Here is an 18,055-nt window from a genome sequence, read left to right on the forward strand (position 1 = left end):
CTTGCATGATAAGACACTATTGGAACTCACTTTGATTTTGAAGATCAGACATATCCCTAAACTGCATTCTCTCCAGCCCAGGGGCAGAACCTCATAGAAAAAAATATAGTTGCTTCTCCTAAGCACCTCACAATTTTCAGTCCTTTCTTGTCTGTTGTTTTACGTTAGAATTGTAATTTGAGTGACAGGAAAATCTTTGCCATGTTCTAGTAGGACAGTTAGAGTCTATTAAAATGCCTAGGCACAGATGAATTAAGAAAAATTGAAAAGGATCACTTAGAGAATGATGAATACTCATCAATTATGTTAAATAAAATTAACATTTTAAATTACTTTCAAAGCAATTACTCAGAGGAGGTCAAAGTGACTAATGAATGTCCATGTGTTAGTTCCCAAAACATGATTACGACAATATAAACTCCTTTTACAACAACTAAAGATAATTCAACAGTTAAATAGTTCACACAAAAGAATATAGAAATCTGGGAAATCAAGAAAAGATTTGTTCCATATCAGTAGTTTGTCCGAAACCAACATGTATATATTTTCTCCAGTTCCTGGTTTGCATTATGAAAATTTCCCCAAATGTTTCCATTTCCTTCCAAATAATACAATGTATTCTTTGTAATGAAGGAGAAAATTCCACTGCTAATATATGCCACATTCATCCACTGAGAGGCCTCTGGGATAATTCCACATCTTGACTATAGTGAATAGTGATGTGAGCAACATGGCTGAGCTGGTGGTTTTGTTACATGGTAGATAGAATGGGCCTATAAATCTATAATGAAATACATGGGGTGGTATGTAAGTGATTACAAATGAATTAACTGAAGTAAAATAGACTATATGGAAGCCTCAAATAATATCATTTTTTAGAAAAACTAGGTCAACCTCCAACAAAATCCACACCAGGAAATGGGTACATGCAAGAGGGATAGTGGGACCAAGAGAAGAGAAGCAGACAAAGGGATGGAGAGAAAGAAAATCAAGACACATTGTATACTTAAGCTGCTTTGTTAAATGGTAATCCCTTTGCACAAGTAGTTAATGATAATTTAAAAGATTTAAAGGAAGTTTTCCAAAGGAAAACTTACCTTCCAGGATATCAAAAGCATGCCTTTGAACACTCTAGATATAAGACATAATAAATATAACCTATTTAACACTGGACATATCCCGAAGTCACAGCTAACAGTTGAATATGCCATTTTGAATTTATCATATTCATTTAGTCATTTTATGGATAATTTGTCAGGTATAACAGACCCTGTGTAGGACCCTCTGTAGGTCCTAGAGAGAAGAAATAACTGAAACAGATGTCATCCTCTCAAAGAACTGATATAAATTAGCTATGCCAAGAACAGACATAAATTAGCCATGCCAGAAATAAAAGAGCTAGAAATCACAGTATCAAGGAAGAGTGCTAGTTTCCCAGGCCTGTTCAACTAGATCCTCTTGAAATAGCCATGGTGTCCTTCTTACAGGAAACAGCTTTGAGAACAAGTCCTACCTACAATGGCAGTGGCTTTGACATGGCAGAGAATAACACTGAATGCTCATGTTGTCTAATCTGGAAGAACCTAAAGATCAAAGATCCAATGTCATTCAATAAAGAACACAACTATAGCCAAACATGCAGTTGGAAAGGGACTCACACAGACATGCTGAGTTCTTACCCCTATTGTTCCAAAACTCTCTGGTTTTCTTCTCATCTTTTTCTTGCACAGGTGTGTCCATATCCATTTGACCAGGTACCACAGTGACTTAGGGCTTGGAATGACATTAAATGGAGTAGGCAGGGTACCTCCTTCTTCAAAGTAGCTCATCCACAGCTTTGTTCGTGCAAATTTCCATTCTATATCTGCATGGTCCTGAACAGAAATAACACGACAGTTGACAGGTGTCTTCATTACTCAGGTGAGGAGAATTTTCAGAGAAAGCTGGAACTTGACTGTGAGTGGTACTTGGAATATTAATTAAACTTCTTAGTAATAAAATTTCTTATAAAAACCCCACTGATAACACCTAGAATTAGTCATTTAAATGTTTCAGATGATATTCTTTGCTCACTTGTTCTTCTTCAGTGATGAAAAATGAAAGCAATCTTGAGTTAAAGAGGCTACTATGGTCAGTTATGACTCAAAATAGGAACTTGAATCGTTAGCACTGTAAACTCCCATAGTTTCATTTTATTAGTTCTGGTCAGAAATGGATACTTGTCTTACTCAAAGCTTCATCTCCTGCTTAGATGTTTCTTGGTGAGTCATTCTTTTGTTTGTTTGGTCAGTTGTGGAGCTTGAACTTACCTAAGTCTGGGCATTGTCCATACGCCAGCCTTTTGTGCTTAAGGTTAGTGCTCTACCACTTTGAGCCACAGCTCCACTTCTGGTTTACTCACCCTCCTGAGTAGCTAGCATTATAATTGAGAGCCACAAGCACTGCATTTGTGAATCATTCCTGCCCACTTTCAATCAATAGTCAGAAAGGCACAGAGAAGTATAGAACAAGGCTTCTCTACTATGGCACTGAGGCTTGTTAAAATAAGCTTGGCTAAATTTGGCCTGATTGGAGTCTGGTTTCTCACAAGCTTGAGGATATGTCTTTCATCAGTCCGATTTATTAACCTACTAGAGAAACTTTGGCTCATTTGTGGCAATGAGATAGAGGGCAGGAAGTCTCTTCTTAAATTGGCTATAAATTTTACTTAAAAAGAAAGTCTGGGAAGAAATCAGTGATAGAAATGGACAGATACACATTTTAAGAATTCAAAAATAGCTCCTTGTAATCAATTGTAGTATAAATGAAAACTAAGCTTTTAGACGATGCTAATATTACTGAACTGCTGTGTGTTAATGAGTACCTGTGATGTATCTATAAAATATGCATGGATCTCTCTCTATATGTAATCTATTACACAAAACAAGAGTTTTTTTCTAGGCACTGGGCAATTGTGCTGTGCAAAGAGTGAAGGAATTACATGATCAGCTGGTGGTAGACAGAAATACAGCAGCCTTAGTTCCCTTCCTTTTCCCCTGTTCCCTTCTGTGTTCTATTCCCCTTCCTCTGTTCTCCTTTCTTTCTAAACATACTTAAATATTATGTCTGACTATGCAACTTGAGTAAACCAGAATACTATGCTACTCATGAATGGTAATACAACTGTATTTTGTTGGCTGTAGTTATGGAAAAGTAAAACTGACTCTAGAGCATAAAAAGTCAGACCTGTAGATAACTTGTTTGATTCTTAGGGATCACAAATTACGGGGTTCCCCCAGCTCTTCTTTTATTGGTACCTCTAAGTAGACACTTTCTTTGCACTTGGGATTCTGTGAGATGCCATTGCACAGACTATAGTGCTTAGAAAATTGAGATGAAAAGCCCTAAGCTGGTGATCAAATCCAAAATCCGTTCAGTCCTCTTCTCCTACTCAACAGTCAATCTACTGATTTCCATCAACTTTAACCATCTCCTTCCATCCTGAGTTGAGGCCCTCTCTTTGGTATTTTAAGAATCTCAATTTTCTCTTGGGAATATTGAAACTATTTATGGATTTTTCTGTTGCTACCACACTACATTATCATTGGGACCAGCAACTCTTAAGGTTCACAATAACAATTTAGTTCATTGAGAGTGTCCAGGTGAGAAGAAGGCTTGAATTATGGATTGTATGAAGGCTTTTGTTCTAGAGTTGCTCAATTTACCTCTTTTTCATGCTGTTTTCCATGGCTCTGAGTTGAGTGCATGTAGGACAACAAGATAAAACAATGAGAAAAGATCCTGCTATTCTGGAGAGGTGAGTGCTAAATGTATAACCTTCTCTGTGCCCCCAAGGAGGTTTCACATATGGGGAGCTAGGAGGCTCTGGCACCCCAGGTTCTTTGGCCTCACTTGGTTTATAACATGTGAATTAAACAACAAAAATGAGGTGTGATGGAGGTGATTTTTATCTTTGAAGTTAAGCTACTTAGGAAAATATGCCAAGCACAGAAGCAGCAAGTACATATTATACTCTTCTTTTCCAAATAAAATCTCTTCTTGAAGTTAGGATATTTGATGTTTTATAAAATTCAAATAAATTGTAGCTTCTCTGTAACAGCTTGATAGAAGCTTTCTAATTTTGTTTTGTTCTCAGTCTGGAAAGTAGAGCCAACATTTTGTAAATCTAGTGACTAGAAGGACACAGCACTTATGAGACAACTTTAGAGAGGCTTTGTGTAAAATTTTCAGGTTCAGCTGAAAAATTTTCAGGAGTTTGGCCTAGTGGTAGAGTGCTCGACTAGCATGCACAAAGACCCAGGTTTTATTTCTTGGTACCACATACATAGAAAAAAGCCAGAAGTGGTGCTGTTGCTCAAGGGGTGGAGCTCTATCCTTGAAAAAGCCCAAGCACAGTGCTCAGGCCCTGAGTTCAAGCCTGGGACTGGCAAATTTTTTTTTTTGCAAGTTGCAAAATGTTTAAATGGAGTTCTCACTTGCTCTCTCTCAAAATCAGATACTCATAGAATGTTCAGTGAATTGGTCCTAAATTCTAGAATTTCATCATACTCATAGGAATTGTTATAAACTATACCTTAGTCTGCATAACAAAAATAAACAATATATTCCAATGTAATATGATGGGTGTCTTATAAGAAAAAAATTCTTATATAAAGAGAGTTTAAGGAAAATTCCAAGTACTACTTGACAAAAGAAACTGACAGATATTTAACCAATGACACATTATAATTACGGTAAAATATAAGATAATGGACAACATATAATTCTGTCTATAAATCACTTCTTGTCAAATATATAAATAGAAGACTTGAGAAATATATATTTCACTAGTGTTCGTGAGTTTTACGCATTCATTTAATTCATTAGCTTTAATTTTTTTATTCTACGATTTAAAATTAGGACATTGTATTTGTTAGGCTGGTGTTCTGCCACTTGAGGATAACCACAATCCTTTCTTCTTCAGTCATTTTTCATATTGAATTTTCAATATTTTATGCCTGGGAAGCCTCCTTGTGCATCCTTTCCCTGTAGGTGAGATTACACATGTGACTCATCACAACCACTTTGTATTGTTGAGATGCATTCTTGCTAAAATTTTGCACAGGCTGGCCTCAAATAACAACCTTTGCAGTCTCTACCTTCTGAGTAGCTGAGGCTTTAGGCATGTGCCACCATGCCTGGTCTATACATTTCACATTTTTACTATATTTTATAGATATAGATAACCAGTCTGTGAATTCAATTTGTCTCATTAATTGCAGTATGTCTGGTTTCCACAACAGTGTTTTACATTCCATTGTTTCAGATAAAAAGATTGCAAAATTTTGTCCTAGCGACTTCAAGATCACTGCTCTATTGCTTTCTCTAAGATTTAAGAAAGTTTAAGTCCTGCAGCTCTTTCTCTTGCCAGACTTTTCTTAGAATTTCTTTTCTATCTTTCAGAATTGGCTGAGATTCCCTAATGTCAAGGTGAAAAGTCAAAGGCATAGAGACAGTGCGTAACTCATTGGGCCCTTTATAGATATGCATTGAACATAAATTGTATCTAGCTTACTCTTGTGATAACCAATGACTCTATGGCAAGATATTTCTTTTCTTATCATGTGCAATTGAACAAAACCAGAAGAATATAGTCATGTATGGTATAAGACTGCTTGGAATCATAGAATCACTCACTATAATTCTGGTCTGTGTCATCAAGATTCCACTATAGACTACTTCCTGTGATAAAATATAGCTAGTCATATACATTGTACAAGTAATATTGGATGGAAAAAGTCAACTTACAGCAATTAGTTGGTAAGAATTATTCATCATTGCAATTAACATGTTGAGTAGCACAACCAGGGAGATGACATTGTATGTCCCAAACATGGTGGCACCCACAAACTCAGTAAACTCATGCTGTGCTTTGACATTGGTCACATATAAATTAATGAGCCCAAATACTGACCAAAATAGGGATTGAAGTGTCTCAAATAACCTGGAATAAAGAAAAATGGCAGCAATGGCTATATTAAACAATTATTTGATGAAATTGTAACAATGGAATATGATATTAGTATTTATATTTGTATGCATATATATGTATATGTGTCAATAGCAAAATAATATTTTAGGACAATTATCAAATTAAACTTACAAAATAAAATAGAATAATTTAAAGCAAGCTAGCAAGAAGAGCATAATCAACTTTCCTAGATGAACTTAATTTTCCTAGGAACATTAATGCTACCTGCAGTTTTTTATTGTAATAATTAGAGGGGTTACAGTTATATTCACCAGATAGAAGGTGTATTACTTCATACACATTGATACCCCTTCTCATTTCCCATTTCCCTCTCCCCACCCCTTCCCTCATCTTGTTTTCCCCACTTCCCTATCCTATACGAAATAAACAAATAAACGTATATACAATATACCAGATAACAAGGTAAAATACTGTAACAATATGAGAATAACCAAGGGACAACAAAAGAGATTCTCATAGTAGGTTAAGAACAACAATCACATATTATTTAGCTCTTATTTCTATATCCTGGAAGTTCTTTCATTTAGCCTCATCCTATATGGCCTTATGTATCTAGGTTTTCAGCTATTGTAATCATCTGCTTACCTGCAGTTTTCTTAAGGTGAAGGAATAGAAAAAGTACTTAATACCTATTTTCTTGCATGGTCACTGGGTTAAGACTGGTTTTTGCTTTCTCGAGTAAAAGAGGAAGATGAATGTTTTGAAACCTGGATATTATATAATATTTACATTTTGATAGCCACAGAGAAAATACTATAAATCACATTGGCAGGATGGAAGTTTGGGTTAGAGGCAGAGTGCTTACCTAGCATGTACAAAGACCCAGGTTCGATTCCTTGGTACCACATACCTAGAAAAAGCTGGAAGTGGTGCTGTGGATTAAATGGTAGAGCTCTAACCTTAAGAAAGCTCAAGGACAGAGATCAGGCCCTGAGTTCAAGCCCCAGGACTGGCAAAAAAATAAGAATGTATTATGTATTATTAATAATAATATTTCATATAGGATTATGGTTTATTTTGTGCTATCTACAATCCCAGAAATAAATAGTTGCATCAGAGAAACATATGACTTTCAATGCCTGGAGTATTTACTATTTATTTCTTTTCATAGAAGTTTCATGATCCTTGTCCTAAGCTCCTGAAGAATAATAAAAATATCTCCTAAAGCTGAGGCTTTGAAAAATATCATCAGCTCTTTTACTTGGCTCTGCTTTGGGTGGTAGCTATATTCAAAATGAAATCACCATTGTAAGCTTTTGTGTTTACAAGTAAAACTGAATATAGTACTTCCTTTAAGATAGCAAATCAATCTCAGAGTGCTTAGATAATAAAATCTGATTTTCTTTTAATCTCAGGAAACACTTTACTGGTTTCAGCTAGTGACCAGACTTTATTGAAAGTCATACTTATGAAACATCGAGTCATCAGAAGAGCATCTACATCCAAGTAGAGAACTGTCTGTCTCCAGGAGACTGAGATAATACATTAATATTGTTGAATGGAAAAATGGCAGTTTTAGTATATTTTGAAAATGATTAATAAAATATTTATATTTTATAAAGCAAAGACCTTCCAGTTGGCATGATGAGTAAGGAGATGGGGTTTCAGTCTTTAGGGAGATTAGCTGTAGATTGGAATCAAATTGTAGATCCCAGTGAATTACATTTCCTAACCTATGTGGCTTATTTCCATGCATGCCCTTTTATGAAGTGGCAATCCTTAGATAAGTTTCTAGAGCTACTTCCCTGTGCCTCAATGGATAAGATCAGCCATGAAAAAGTGACTCTAGAAAGTAAAATAAAGGATGGCGTGTGACTGAACTGAAATTTAAAAAAAAATTGGTAAGATTACCTCTCTACAAAGGTTTAACTTCAAAATATTAAGATAATGAAGAAGTGGCTGAGAGAAAGAAGCAGACATGACAGGGTTTATGACATAGAATCAGCACCATTGGAATTAAGAGACTACAAAAGTGTAAAATTATGCACACAAAGAGACAAAGAACTGAAGATGATTGGACACGCAATAAGTAAACATAAAGGTGTAGATTCAGAGTAGAAATGTTCACTCCTTGTCTTTCTCACGGACTCTACACTCTGAATCTGTGCTTGCTAACATCAACCTTACTAGAAAGATCAAAAGGAAGTTATCTTCACAATACTTAAAACAATATGACTTTATTTAAATTTCTAGCTCATATGACCTAGAAATTCTAACTAGACACATCCAAATTAGTATATAGGTTGCGATTCCAAATTTAGTACTTTCTCAAAAAGTAACTATTTTATATGTATTTATTTACTTACTTAGGAGTGTGTGTGTGTGTGTGTGTGTGTGTGTGTGTGTGTGTCTTTGTGCTTGTGTTGTTACAGAGGCTTGAACTCGGGACTTGAGTACTTCTCCTTAGCTTTTTTGCTCAAGAATGCTACTCTACCACTTGAACCACAACTGTAGTCTGCTTTTTTGGTGGTTAATTGGACATAGAAGTCCCATGGGCTTTTGAACTGAGTCCTAAGATTTCAACTTCCTGTGTAGCTAGGAGTATAAGACATACACTACAGGTATTCGGGATGATTTGATATTTTAAATTTAATGATTGTTTATAGGAAATAAAGTTTAACATTTATTTATTTTTGGAGTTATTCAGTGATATAAAAATTATTATAAAATAATAAAGGTGCTGATCTTATTAAGTTCAGTGAGAATGAAGAATACTTGAACCCAGATGTCACATTCTAATAATCACAGAGAAAGCCAAATCTTCATTCAATGATCCCCAAATCCACTAAAACATATTCTTGGAAAAATTTTCAGAAGAAAATAGATTTGGCCTAACATAATGAATTGTATATTTTTAATAACTTGAGAGCATTCTTGGAATTCAATGTGAAATCGTTTTAGACTTTCCAAATAGTGTGCTGTACTATAAACACACACACACACGCACACACACACACACACACACACAATTTGATTCTCTTTTTCCTGAGAGGAATAGCAGTTTAGGAAAATCCCATAAAATATTAACAAATTAATTACATAATAGTGTCTTTTTCAATTGTTCTAAACAACGATACAGAAAAAAAGTTACTAGGCTTAAAGAGTACTTATTTGCTCCTGTCTAATTCTTTATCAATTAATCCACTGGCAAACATTAGTAAATGTTTTTAAATTTTGAATTTAAAAAGAGAAATTCAAAATCAAAGGACATCTGGTGATTAAGTGTGGATTTTTATTATTTCTTTTTATTTTCCTTCTTTTGTTGGAAGAAAACAGCAGTGAAATTTATATTTTCACCTAAGCAAAGTATTTTTCTAGATAAATTAATATCCTGGTATTTGATATTCCCTAAATGATTTACTCTTTCATTACACTATTTTTTAAGAAAAAAAGTCATCCTAGTTTAATTGCATCATCAGTGGGCCCTCAAATCTATTGAGACTATAAATTTAAGAATCTTTAATGGCATCATATCTTTGAATGCCTTTATGTGACTAATATTGCCCTCCTCTTGTGGAAATTTCCCAAAATAATGCTACACCTTAATTAAGTGCAACTGGCACAAAATCTAGTTTGAAGCAAAAAAATGAAGACTGTTGAGGCTCAATTTCCCTAAAGATGACATTTTAAATATTGACCTTGAAGCTATTTCCCAACTGTTACTTAAAAAATAGCTTCCCTTTAAGAATACTTAGCAACTAAAGAAAGAGAACAAATAAAAAGGAAATGTATTTCACAGTTGAGGATTTTATTTTGCCTTGTGAGACAAAAATGTTGAGCAATATAAGGCCCATCTTGAATTTTAAAACCCCCAAAGTGTTAAAATAAATAAAGCATGACTCCTATTAGACAGCCTCAAACCTTAGGAATTCACCTTCAACAAACATAGGATGGCTTTGCTTAATCCTGAGACAATATTTGTCACACGCCTTCACCTATCTCATATTTGGAGAGTCCCTTACCAGGAACAGTATAGCTTAATCATCATATTGACTAAATATTTGGTGGTTTTTCAGCAGTATGAAGGTCTTTCAATGTTATTTAGACCACATCATGGAAGCATGAACACTATGGGAGGAAGACTCCATTTGCAAGTGGGAAAATACAGATATTAATCACAGTATAGGCTAATATAGAGTTTACAGCCAGGTAGATCAGGAAAGACTACTTGGCAAAAGTATATTTAAGAAAGGATTTGGAGCAAAAAATACAAATCTAGCCAAGTGGAAGGAAAAACACAAAGGCATTTCTAGGATGAACGGATACACACACACACACACACACACACACACATCTACACACACACACATCTATCTATCTACTATCTATCTATCTATCTATCTATCTATCTATCTATCTATCTATCTATCTCTTAGTATGCTGTTTATTTAGGCAACTCTGTGATGCCTAACAATGAAACTTTATCTTGGAACTGAGCAAAATGAGATCAGGCAAAGAGAACGTGAGAAGCAACACCATTTTAGGTGTCCTGTGGAGTGCTTTCTGAAAGATTAAGTATAGAATCTGAAGCAGAAGGCAACAGTCCTTTCTGGGTGTAGTCTTGACAAGTAATTTGCCTTAGGGTTTTCAATATGATGTAGAAAAGGATACATGAAAGATGGGCCACGTTCTCCAATGGTCCTCATTAAAGAAGCCAGAAGACAATATGCCAGAGAGATGGCAGGTTCACAGTTCTCTTTTGGGAATAGAGGAGTTTGTGGAATTGGTCCATAGGAAATTTTGAGTTAATTTCCCTGGACAAGTTAGCAAGGAAGGGAGCACCCATACAAGATGAGTTCAAACATCAACATTCAAGGTAATAAAGAACAAACCAGGAAGCTAGTGAAAAGAGGATCTATTACATCCCCCTGGCTGAGAGTCAAAGGAGAATAGGAACAGGATGAGAGATGGAGTGAGCTATTAGGATGAGTGAGTGCTGTATAAGAATAAAGGATAATGAGTCTGAGAGCAAGATTCGACAGGGGAAGCAGGGATGGTTTGGGGCCTTCTTTAATTTGTGGTTTATTTTCAAATCTCTTACTGAAAGGAGTTGAACGAGTTAAAGGCTGAGATTAAATGTTGATGTGCAAATCCACAGATGTTGGTTAATTAAAATGGAGTTTTAAAATATCAGGATCAAGATAAAACAGATGTGAGATTAAAGCAACAAAAGCAATTTAGCTGTAAGTGATTAATCTTTCTGAAATCATCGATTTCTTCTCAGTTGAGAAATTACTGAATAACTGTTTTCTCTTATAGTGCATGCAATTCTGTGATGACCATGAATAAGACTGGGCTTTTAAATCATCTACAAATTAACCATGTATTCAGGTGGGATTATTAGGTAAGGGGAAAATCACCTAGCATCTTAAGCTGTTAAGTAGCCATCTGTTTATTACAGTGGGAAGGAAAAGAGCACAGATCAGAGAGGTGCACTTTTTGAGAGTTGTGGAAAATTAAACACGGTTCTCATGAAGTCACCAAGCTGGATGTTGGTGGCTTATCTTGTAATCCTAGTTACTCAAGAAGCTGAGATCTGAGGATTGAGGTTCAAAGCTACCCTTGACAGGAAAGAGTCTCTTTGAGACTCTGTGAGATTCTCTTCTCCAATTAACTAACAAAACACAGACACAGAACTATGACTCATGTGGTAAAGTGTCATCCTTCAGTAAAAGCTCTAAGGGACAGCAGCCAGACCTTAGGTTCAAGATCCAGAACAGTGACACACACAAAAATAACAGGACAATTGTGGGTATGACAACATCTTATTCCAGTTTAAGAGCATAGAGAATTTTGCATGTATAATAATAGCAATGGTTAGGTCAATTTTGAGTTTCTATTTTAGACTGCAGGCTTAGATTTTATTTTATTTTATTTTTGATGATACTGGGTTTGAGCTTGGGAACTTACATAGTAGGCAAGCATTCCACCACTTTTTCCATGTCCCCTGACTTCATTTGATTTATATTTTCTAGATAGGTTGTCATGGTTTGCCTGGGTTGACCTTGAACCCTGTTAGTATTGCTCATGTAGCTGGTATTATAGTCATGAGTCATTATACCTGGCCATTAGATGTTTAGAAAATGAGAGAGAGAGAGAGAGAGAAAGAGAGAGAGAGAGAGAGAGAGAGAGAGAGAGAGAGAGAGAGAGAGAGAGAGAGAGAGAGAGAGAGAGAGAGAGAGAGAGAGAGAGGAAACAAGAGATATGAAGGGAATCTAGTATCTGGAAACCACATGAAGAAATATGGAGAAGTTAGAAAAATACTAGGTTTTCTAACATGGGTGATTTTTTGCATATTCTTTTTTTTGGGGGGGGGTCATGGGACTTGAACTCTGGGCCTGGGTACTTTCCCTGAACTCTTGAGCTCAAGGCTACCACCCTATTCCTTGAGCCCCAGCCCCACTTCTCCTTTTCTAGTGTGAATTGGAGATGAGTTTTATGGTCTTTAGTGCCCAGGCTGGCTTTGAACCTCGATCCTCAGATCTCAGCCTCCTGAGTACCTAGGATTGCAGCATGAGCCACTGCATCTGGCTACATATTTTATCTTTAAATGTATTTGTAAGCTGATAATATCTCATAGGTTTTCTTTTATGTTCCACAATTTTAAACAGTATAAATAGACCTCATGAAGTAATTTAAAAGAAAAGACTATTATAATTTAAATGTAGCAGATAATGTGTGTGTGTGTGTGTGTGTGTGTGTGTATGTGTGTGTGTGTGTGTAAGAGAGAGAAGAGAGAGAAGTAGAGGGAGGAAGAGAGGGAGAGAGTAAGAGGAGAGTATTAGAGCATGAAATCAGGGCTTCATGCTATTGCTTAGCTTTTCTGTGAAGACGGCCATTTGATGGTCACTTGGAAATAAGAGTGTGATAGATTTTTCTTTTTTGTTTAGAACCACAATCCTCAAAACCTAGCCTCCTGAGTAGTTAGTGTTATAAGTGTGAAAAACTGCCATTGGCACCCATCTCTAGCAGGTAGTTATGTTAGACTGATTCAGTTTTAGTCAAAGCCATGTCAATTCTGTTTTGTGTTTTATTCATAATTTAAAATTTCCCTTTCCTTTCCACTCATTTGCCAAGGATTTTTTTTACTGTTTTTTTTTTTTATGTTCACTGTAGTGTAAAGATATATACTCTAAACGTGGTCCAAAGTTACCATTAGAAATGTCTTCCCACTTACGTAGAAAATGCATTATTCTGTTTTTCACACCGTATGCCTTTGCAGCTTAACCCTTTTGTCTCTTCATAATAAAAGTACAATTGGTTCAAGCCATTCGCAAACGCAAGCAACACAAGGCAGTAGATGAAGAGGAACTTCAAAATGTCCAGGAGCATTCTTCCCAGAGATATCTGTAGAGGTCCCAGGTGAGAATTTGCAGTGAACAGTGAGATCAAACGCAGGGAACTGAAGATATTTGCAATAGCAAATAACGCCTCAGCCACCAGAGTGGGGTGCCACATGTCCCATGATTCTCGTGGATTAAGAGCACTGTACTGGAGTAAAGAGAAACAGAGGAAAAATAAGATCAGCACATGCACATGAATATTACAAGTTCTGATCCTGGATGTTTTTAATGGTCAACCCAGCGCATTGGCCCTTCCATCTGGAAAATAATGTTCTCTGAAACAGTGGCAGCAGCAGAATAAATCTATACAAAAAAGCAAGTTTATCAATTCATAATTCATACTTTTTTTATAAAAATGAACAATGAATTTTGTATTTGTCATTTATGGTTGTTAATAGGTTCATTAAATTTCTCTTAGTGAATTTTCCATCAGAATTGGAAAATGGTATGGAGGGAAAGTAGGCTCACTGAAGAGTTAAGAGCATGGCATAATAAAAGAGAACTAAGGCTTGGAAAAAATAATTAATAATCTCATTTATGGTTGATACCAATTCTAGAAGACTATAAATAGGATGCAGGATAGCGGCACTGAGGTTCAAGTGGTAGAATACTAGCCTTGCACACAAAAATGCCATAGAAACAGTAATGTTCAATGGAGACAGAAACAGGAGAGCATCCTTCCTATCAATACAATCTCGCTTGGAAAGTCTATTGGTGGCCACTGAAGTTATATTATATGTATTATATATACATATTTGGTGAAAAGATGATGTTACAGTTTCATAAGTAAGAGAATGAGTACATTTCTTATTCAACAGTGTTACCTCCTCCCTTATTTTCTCCTGCTTCTTCCCTACCTCAACACCCCTCTCTCCAAGTTGTAAAGTTCATTTCCAACATAGTGTCTACTGAGTATCACTGATGGGTTTCATCTTTTGTCCCACTGTTTTTTTTTATTTTTTATTTTTTATTGTAATTAGTAAAAGTGTTACATGATATTTGCCAGATAGAAGGTGCATTAATTCACATACATTGATACCCTTTCACATGTCTTGGTACCCATTACAGTCCCCCCCATACCCCCCACCCGTCTTGGTTTTCCCCCCTTCCCTATCAAATTTCAAATAACCAAACACAAATAAATTCAATATATCAGATAACAAAGTGAGATACTATAACAATATGAGATAACCAAGGGACAGCAAAGGAGATGAGAGACAACGTAGCACATTAAGTGTCCCACTGTTTTTGTGACTCCTCTTTCCTTCTACAAATCAGATAAACTTATATACAAGATAAAGGATACAGAAATTTAAAAAAAGCAGCGACAAGAGGGCATAAACTAAAGGAAAGCAAAAGAAATAACTGCAAACAGTACATTATAATAACTTCTTGTTCCCATTTTTTTGGAGCACATTTTGAGAAGCTTCATTTTATATGGTAATATGCACCCTGCTACTGAGCTGTTGTGATCCTCTGCTAAGAATATCCTACATATATTCTAGTTATTACAAATGAGGAAAACAATGCAGCCTGTGTTTCTTTAGGTCTAGCTATTATAATATTTTGTATCTTATTTTCTGTATACATAGTATACTGACAATTCTGAACTTCTAAATTTTTAATGAAATGAGGTATGTGATTTGAGGAAAAATATATTTAGACATTAATATTTTACAAGTAATTTTGTATGTGTGTGTGTGTGTGTGTGTGTGTGTGTGTGTGTGTGTGTGTGTGTGTGTGTGCCTGATTTGGGGCTTGAACTCACAGCTTGGGTGGTGTCTCTGAGGTATTTTGCGCAAGGCTAAAGGTCTACCATTTAAGCTATAGTTCCACTTCTGGAATTTTTTGGTGGTTAATTGGAGATAGTCTCATAAACTTTCCTGCATGAAGTGGCTTTGAACTGCAGTCCTTAGAGTTCAGCTTCCTGAGTAGCTAGGATTATAGGCATGAGCCACTGGCACTCAGTATGAACAAGAATTATTTTTAAAGTCAGATAATTAATTAAATATTATATTTGAGTTATCTTGATATTGAACCATATGCAATAAACAATGAATTTATTCTTTTTTGTTATTAAGATTATCTGTACCCTTCTTAAAAATGAGTCAAAATATACATTGCGAATGATTGTAACATTCTGGGCCCTGGTGTCGCATGCTTATAATTTTAGCTACTCAGAGGCTGAGTCCTCAGGACTGCAGCCCAGATAGGAAAGTTTACTCTACCTCCAATTAACCAACAAAAAGCTAGATATAGAGATGCGGCTCAAGTGACAGCTCTCTGACCTTGAGCAAAATGCTCAGGACTAGCACTTAGGCCCTGAGTTCAAGCTCTGGAACTCGTGTGCATGCCTACAAAAATTATTCATAATATAAAATCCTGCAATTAAACTTGCACAAGAATTGGACAATAAATTAAACTCTCCTTTACATCATCATACTGTAAGAAAAAGAAAAAAAATTCTGTTTCTGTAAGAACCCCACTGGAATACTAACATTCATTTTTTATAGTTCATTAACACTGAAAACCTTTATATACTCATACATTAATAAATTGATAGGACCTAGTAGATAGTAATTTTTAATCTCCTTGGTGAGAAACAATATCTTCAGCTCCTGATATTATGCAACTCTCCAACTTACACTTAAGTCACAATATAAGAGACTTAAGTTTGCATTATTTTCTGTTTATAAATCCTCATGAATGTTCTAAAAAATTTCTAGGCATAGCTTCAGCTTATAACAGTGAATGTCAAAAAAATGCAGAAAAAAACAGGTAAGATACAACAACAAAAGTTGTGACAACTTGGAACTAAACTCAGGGCTTCATATTTACAAGCACTCTATTAATTGAGCCCTGCTCTGCACTTTGGCTTTCAGTTTTTCTTTTGCCCAGGGCAGACTTTGACTAGGATCTTTCTACTACTTTCTTCTCCACAGTAGCTGGAATTATAGCTATGCACCACTACATTGTACCCTATTGAGATGCTTATTGCAAGTTCAGAGTACCAAACACCAAACTAGTTCTTTTTACTTATTTCCACTTCATAGGTCATATTAAACACCATTGCCATCTTTCCTTTTTATAACATTTTCCTTTTTCTGTTTCTCTTTTTAAATTATTATTATTATTATTATTATTATTATTATTATTATTTGCCAGTCGTGGAGCTTGAGTTCAGGGCCTGAGCACTGTCCTTGAGCTTTCTCAAGGCTAGAAGTTTGCCACTTGAGCCACAGTGCCACTTCCAGCTTTTTCTATGTTTGTGAAACCAAGGAATTGAACCCAGGTCTTTGTGCATGGTAGGCAAGCACTCTACAACTAGGCTGAACTCCCATCCCCTCTGTTTGTCTTCCTTTTTTTTCATATATTTTTATTGTAATTAATAGAAGGGTTACATTATATTTGCCAGATAGAAGGTGCATTAATTCACATACATTGATACCCTTTCTCACGTCTTGGTCCCCATTTCCCTCCCCCTGACCCCCACCCCTCATCTTGTTTTCCCCCCTTCCCTATCCAATTTCAAATAACCAAATACAAATATATGCAAAATATCAGGTAACAAAGTGAGATACTGTAACAACATGAGATAACCAAGGGACAGCAAAAGAGATGAGAGATAACATAGTATATCAAGGACAACAATCACTCATTATATGGCTTTTGTTTCTATATCCTAGAGGTCCTTTCATTTAGCATCATACTATATGGCTTTATGTATCTAGGTTTTGCTCTATTGAAAATCTCTGCTAGGTGAGCCCAAGGTTTCTACTGATTATGACAAATGAGGGAAACCATTGAGCCTATCTTCCTTTGAGTCTGGCTTACTTTACTTAATATGATTTCTTCTAAGTCTTTCCATTTCCTAACAAATGGGGCAATGTCATTCTTTTTGACAGCAGCATAGAATTCCATTGTGTACAAATACCACATCTTGTTGATCCATTCATCAACTGAGGGACATCTGGCTAGGTTCCATATCTTTGCTATGGTAAATAGTGCTGCAATGAACATCGTTGTGCTAGTGGATTTAGTCTGTCCTTGTTTCTGGACGATTGGGTAAATGCCAAGTAGTGGAATTGCTGGGTCATAGGGGAGCTTTATGTTTAGTCTTTTGAGGAACTGCGATACTGCTTTCCATAGTGGTTGAACAAGTTTGCACTCCCACCAGCAGTGTAGTAGTGATCCCTCCTGGCCACATCCCCTCCAGCATCTGTTGTTATTAGTTTTCTTGATCCTGCCCATTCTAACTGGAGTGAGGTGGAATCTTAAGAGTTGTTTTGATTTGCACTTCTTTTATGACCAGAGATGTTGAGCATTTCTTCATGTGTCTATAGGCCATTTTTGTTTCTTCTTCAGAGAAGACTCTCTTTAAGTCTTTGGCCCATCTTTTAATGGGATGGTTGTTACTTTGGAAATTAGTTTTGGGGTGATTCAATTTTTTGAGCTGTTGATATATTTTAGATATGATGCCTTTATCCATTGTGTGGTTGGTGAAGATCTCCCATTCTGTAGGCTTCCTAATTAATTTACTAGCTATGTCCTTTGCCATACAAAAGCTCTGCAGTTTAATGCAGTCCCACTTATCCAGCCTTTCTTTGATTTGTTGTGATACTTGGTCCTTACTAAGAAAGTTTCGACCTATGCCAAGGAGGCCTAGTGTATATCCTATTCC

At 35.9% G+C, this 18,055-nt stretch overlaps 1 protein-coding gene across 1 annotated transcript in view; it reads right to left on the reverse strand.

Moving 5' to 3' along the window:
* Trpc4 (transient receptor potential cation channel subfamily C member 4) overlaps positions 1–18,055 on the reverse strand; it is a 186,660-nt gene that overhangs the window by 12,427 nt on the left and 156,178 nt on the right. The window contains exons 6-8 of the mRNA XM_090342294.1: positions 13,209–13,522; positions 5,788–5,983; positions 1,665–1,874 (exon numbers count right to left, since the gene is read on the reverse strand). Coding sequence (XP_090198420.1) covers positions 1,665–1,874; positions 5,788–5,983; positions 13,209–13,522 — 720 coding nt within the window. The remainder of the gene's footprint in view (positions 1–1,664; positions 1,875–5,787; positions 5,984–13,208; positions 13,523–18,055) is intronic.

The sequence above is a fragment of the Megascapheus bottae genome, chromosome 11, assembly GCF_031878675.1.
Source record: "Megascapheus bottae isolate mThoBot1 chromosome 11, mThoBot2.hap1, whole genome shotgun sequence".
Classification (NCBI taxonomy): domain Eukaryota; kingdom Metazoa; phylum Chordata; class Mammalia; order Rodentia; family Geomyidae; genus Megascapheus; species Megascapheus bottae.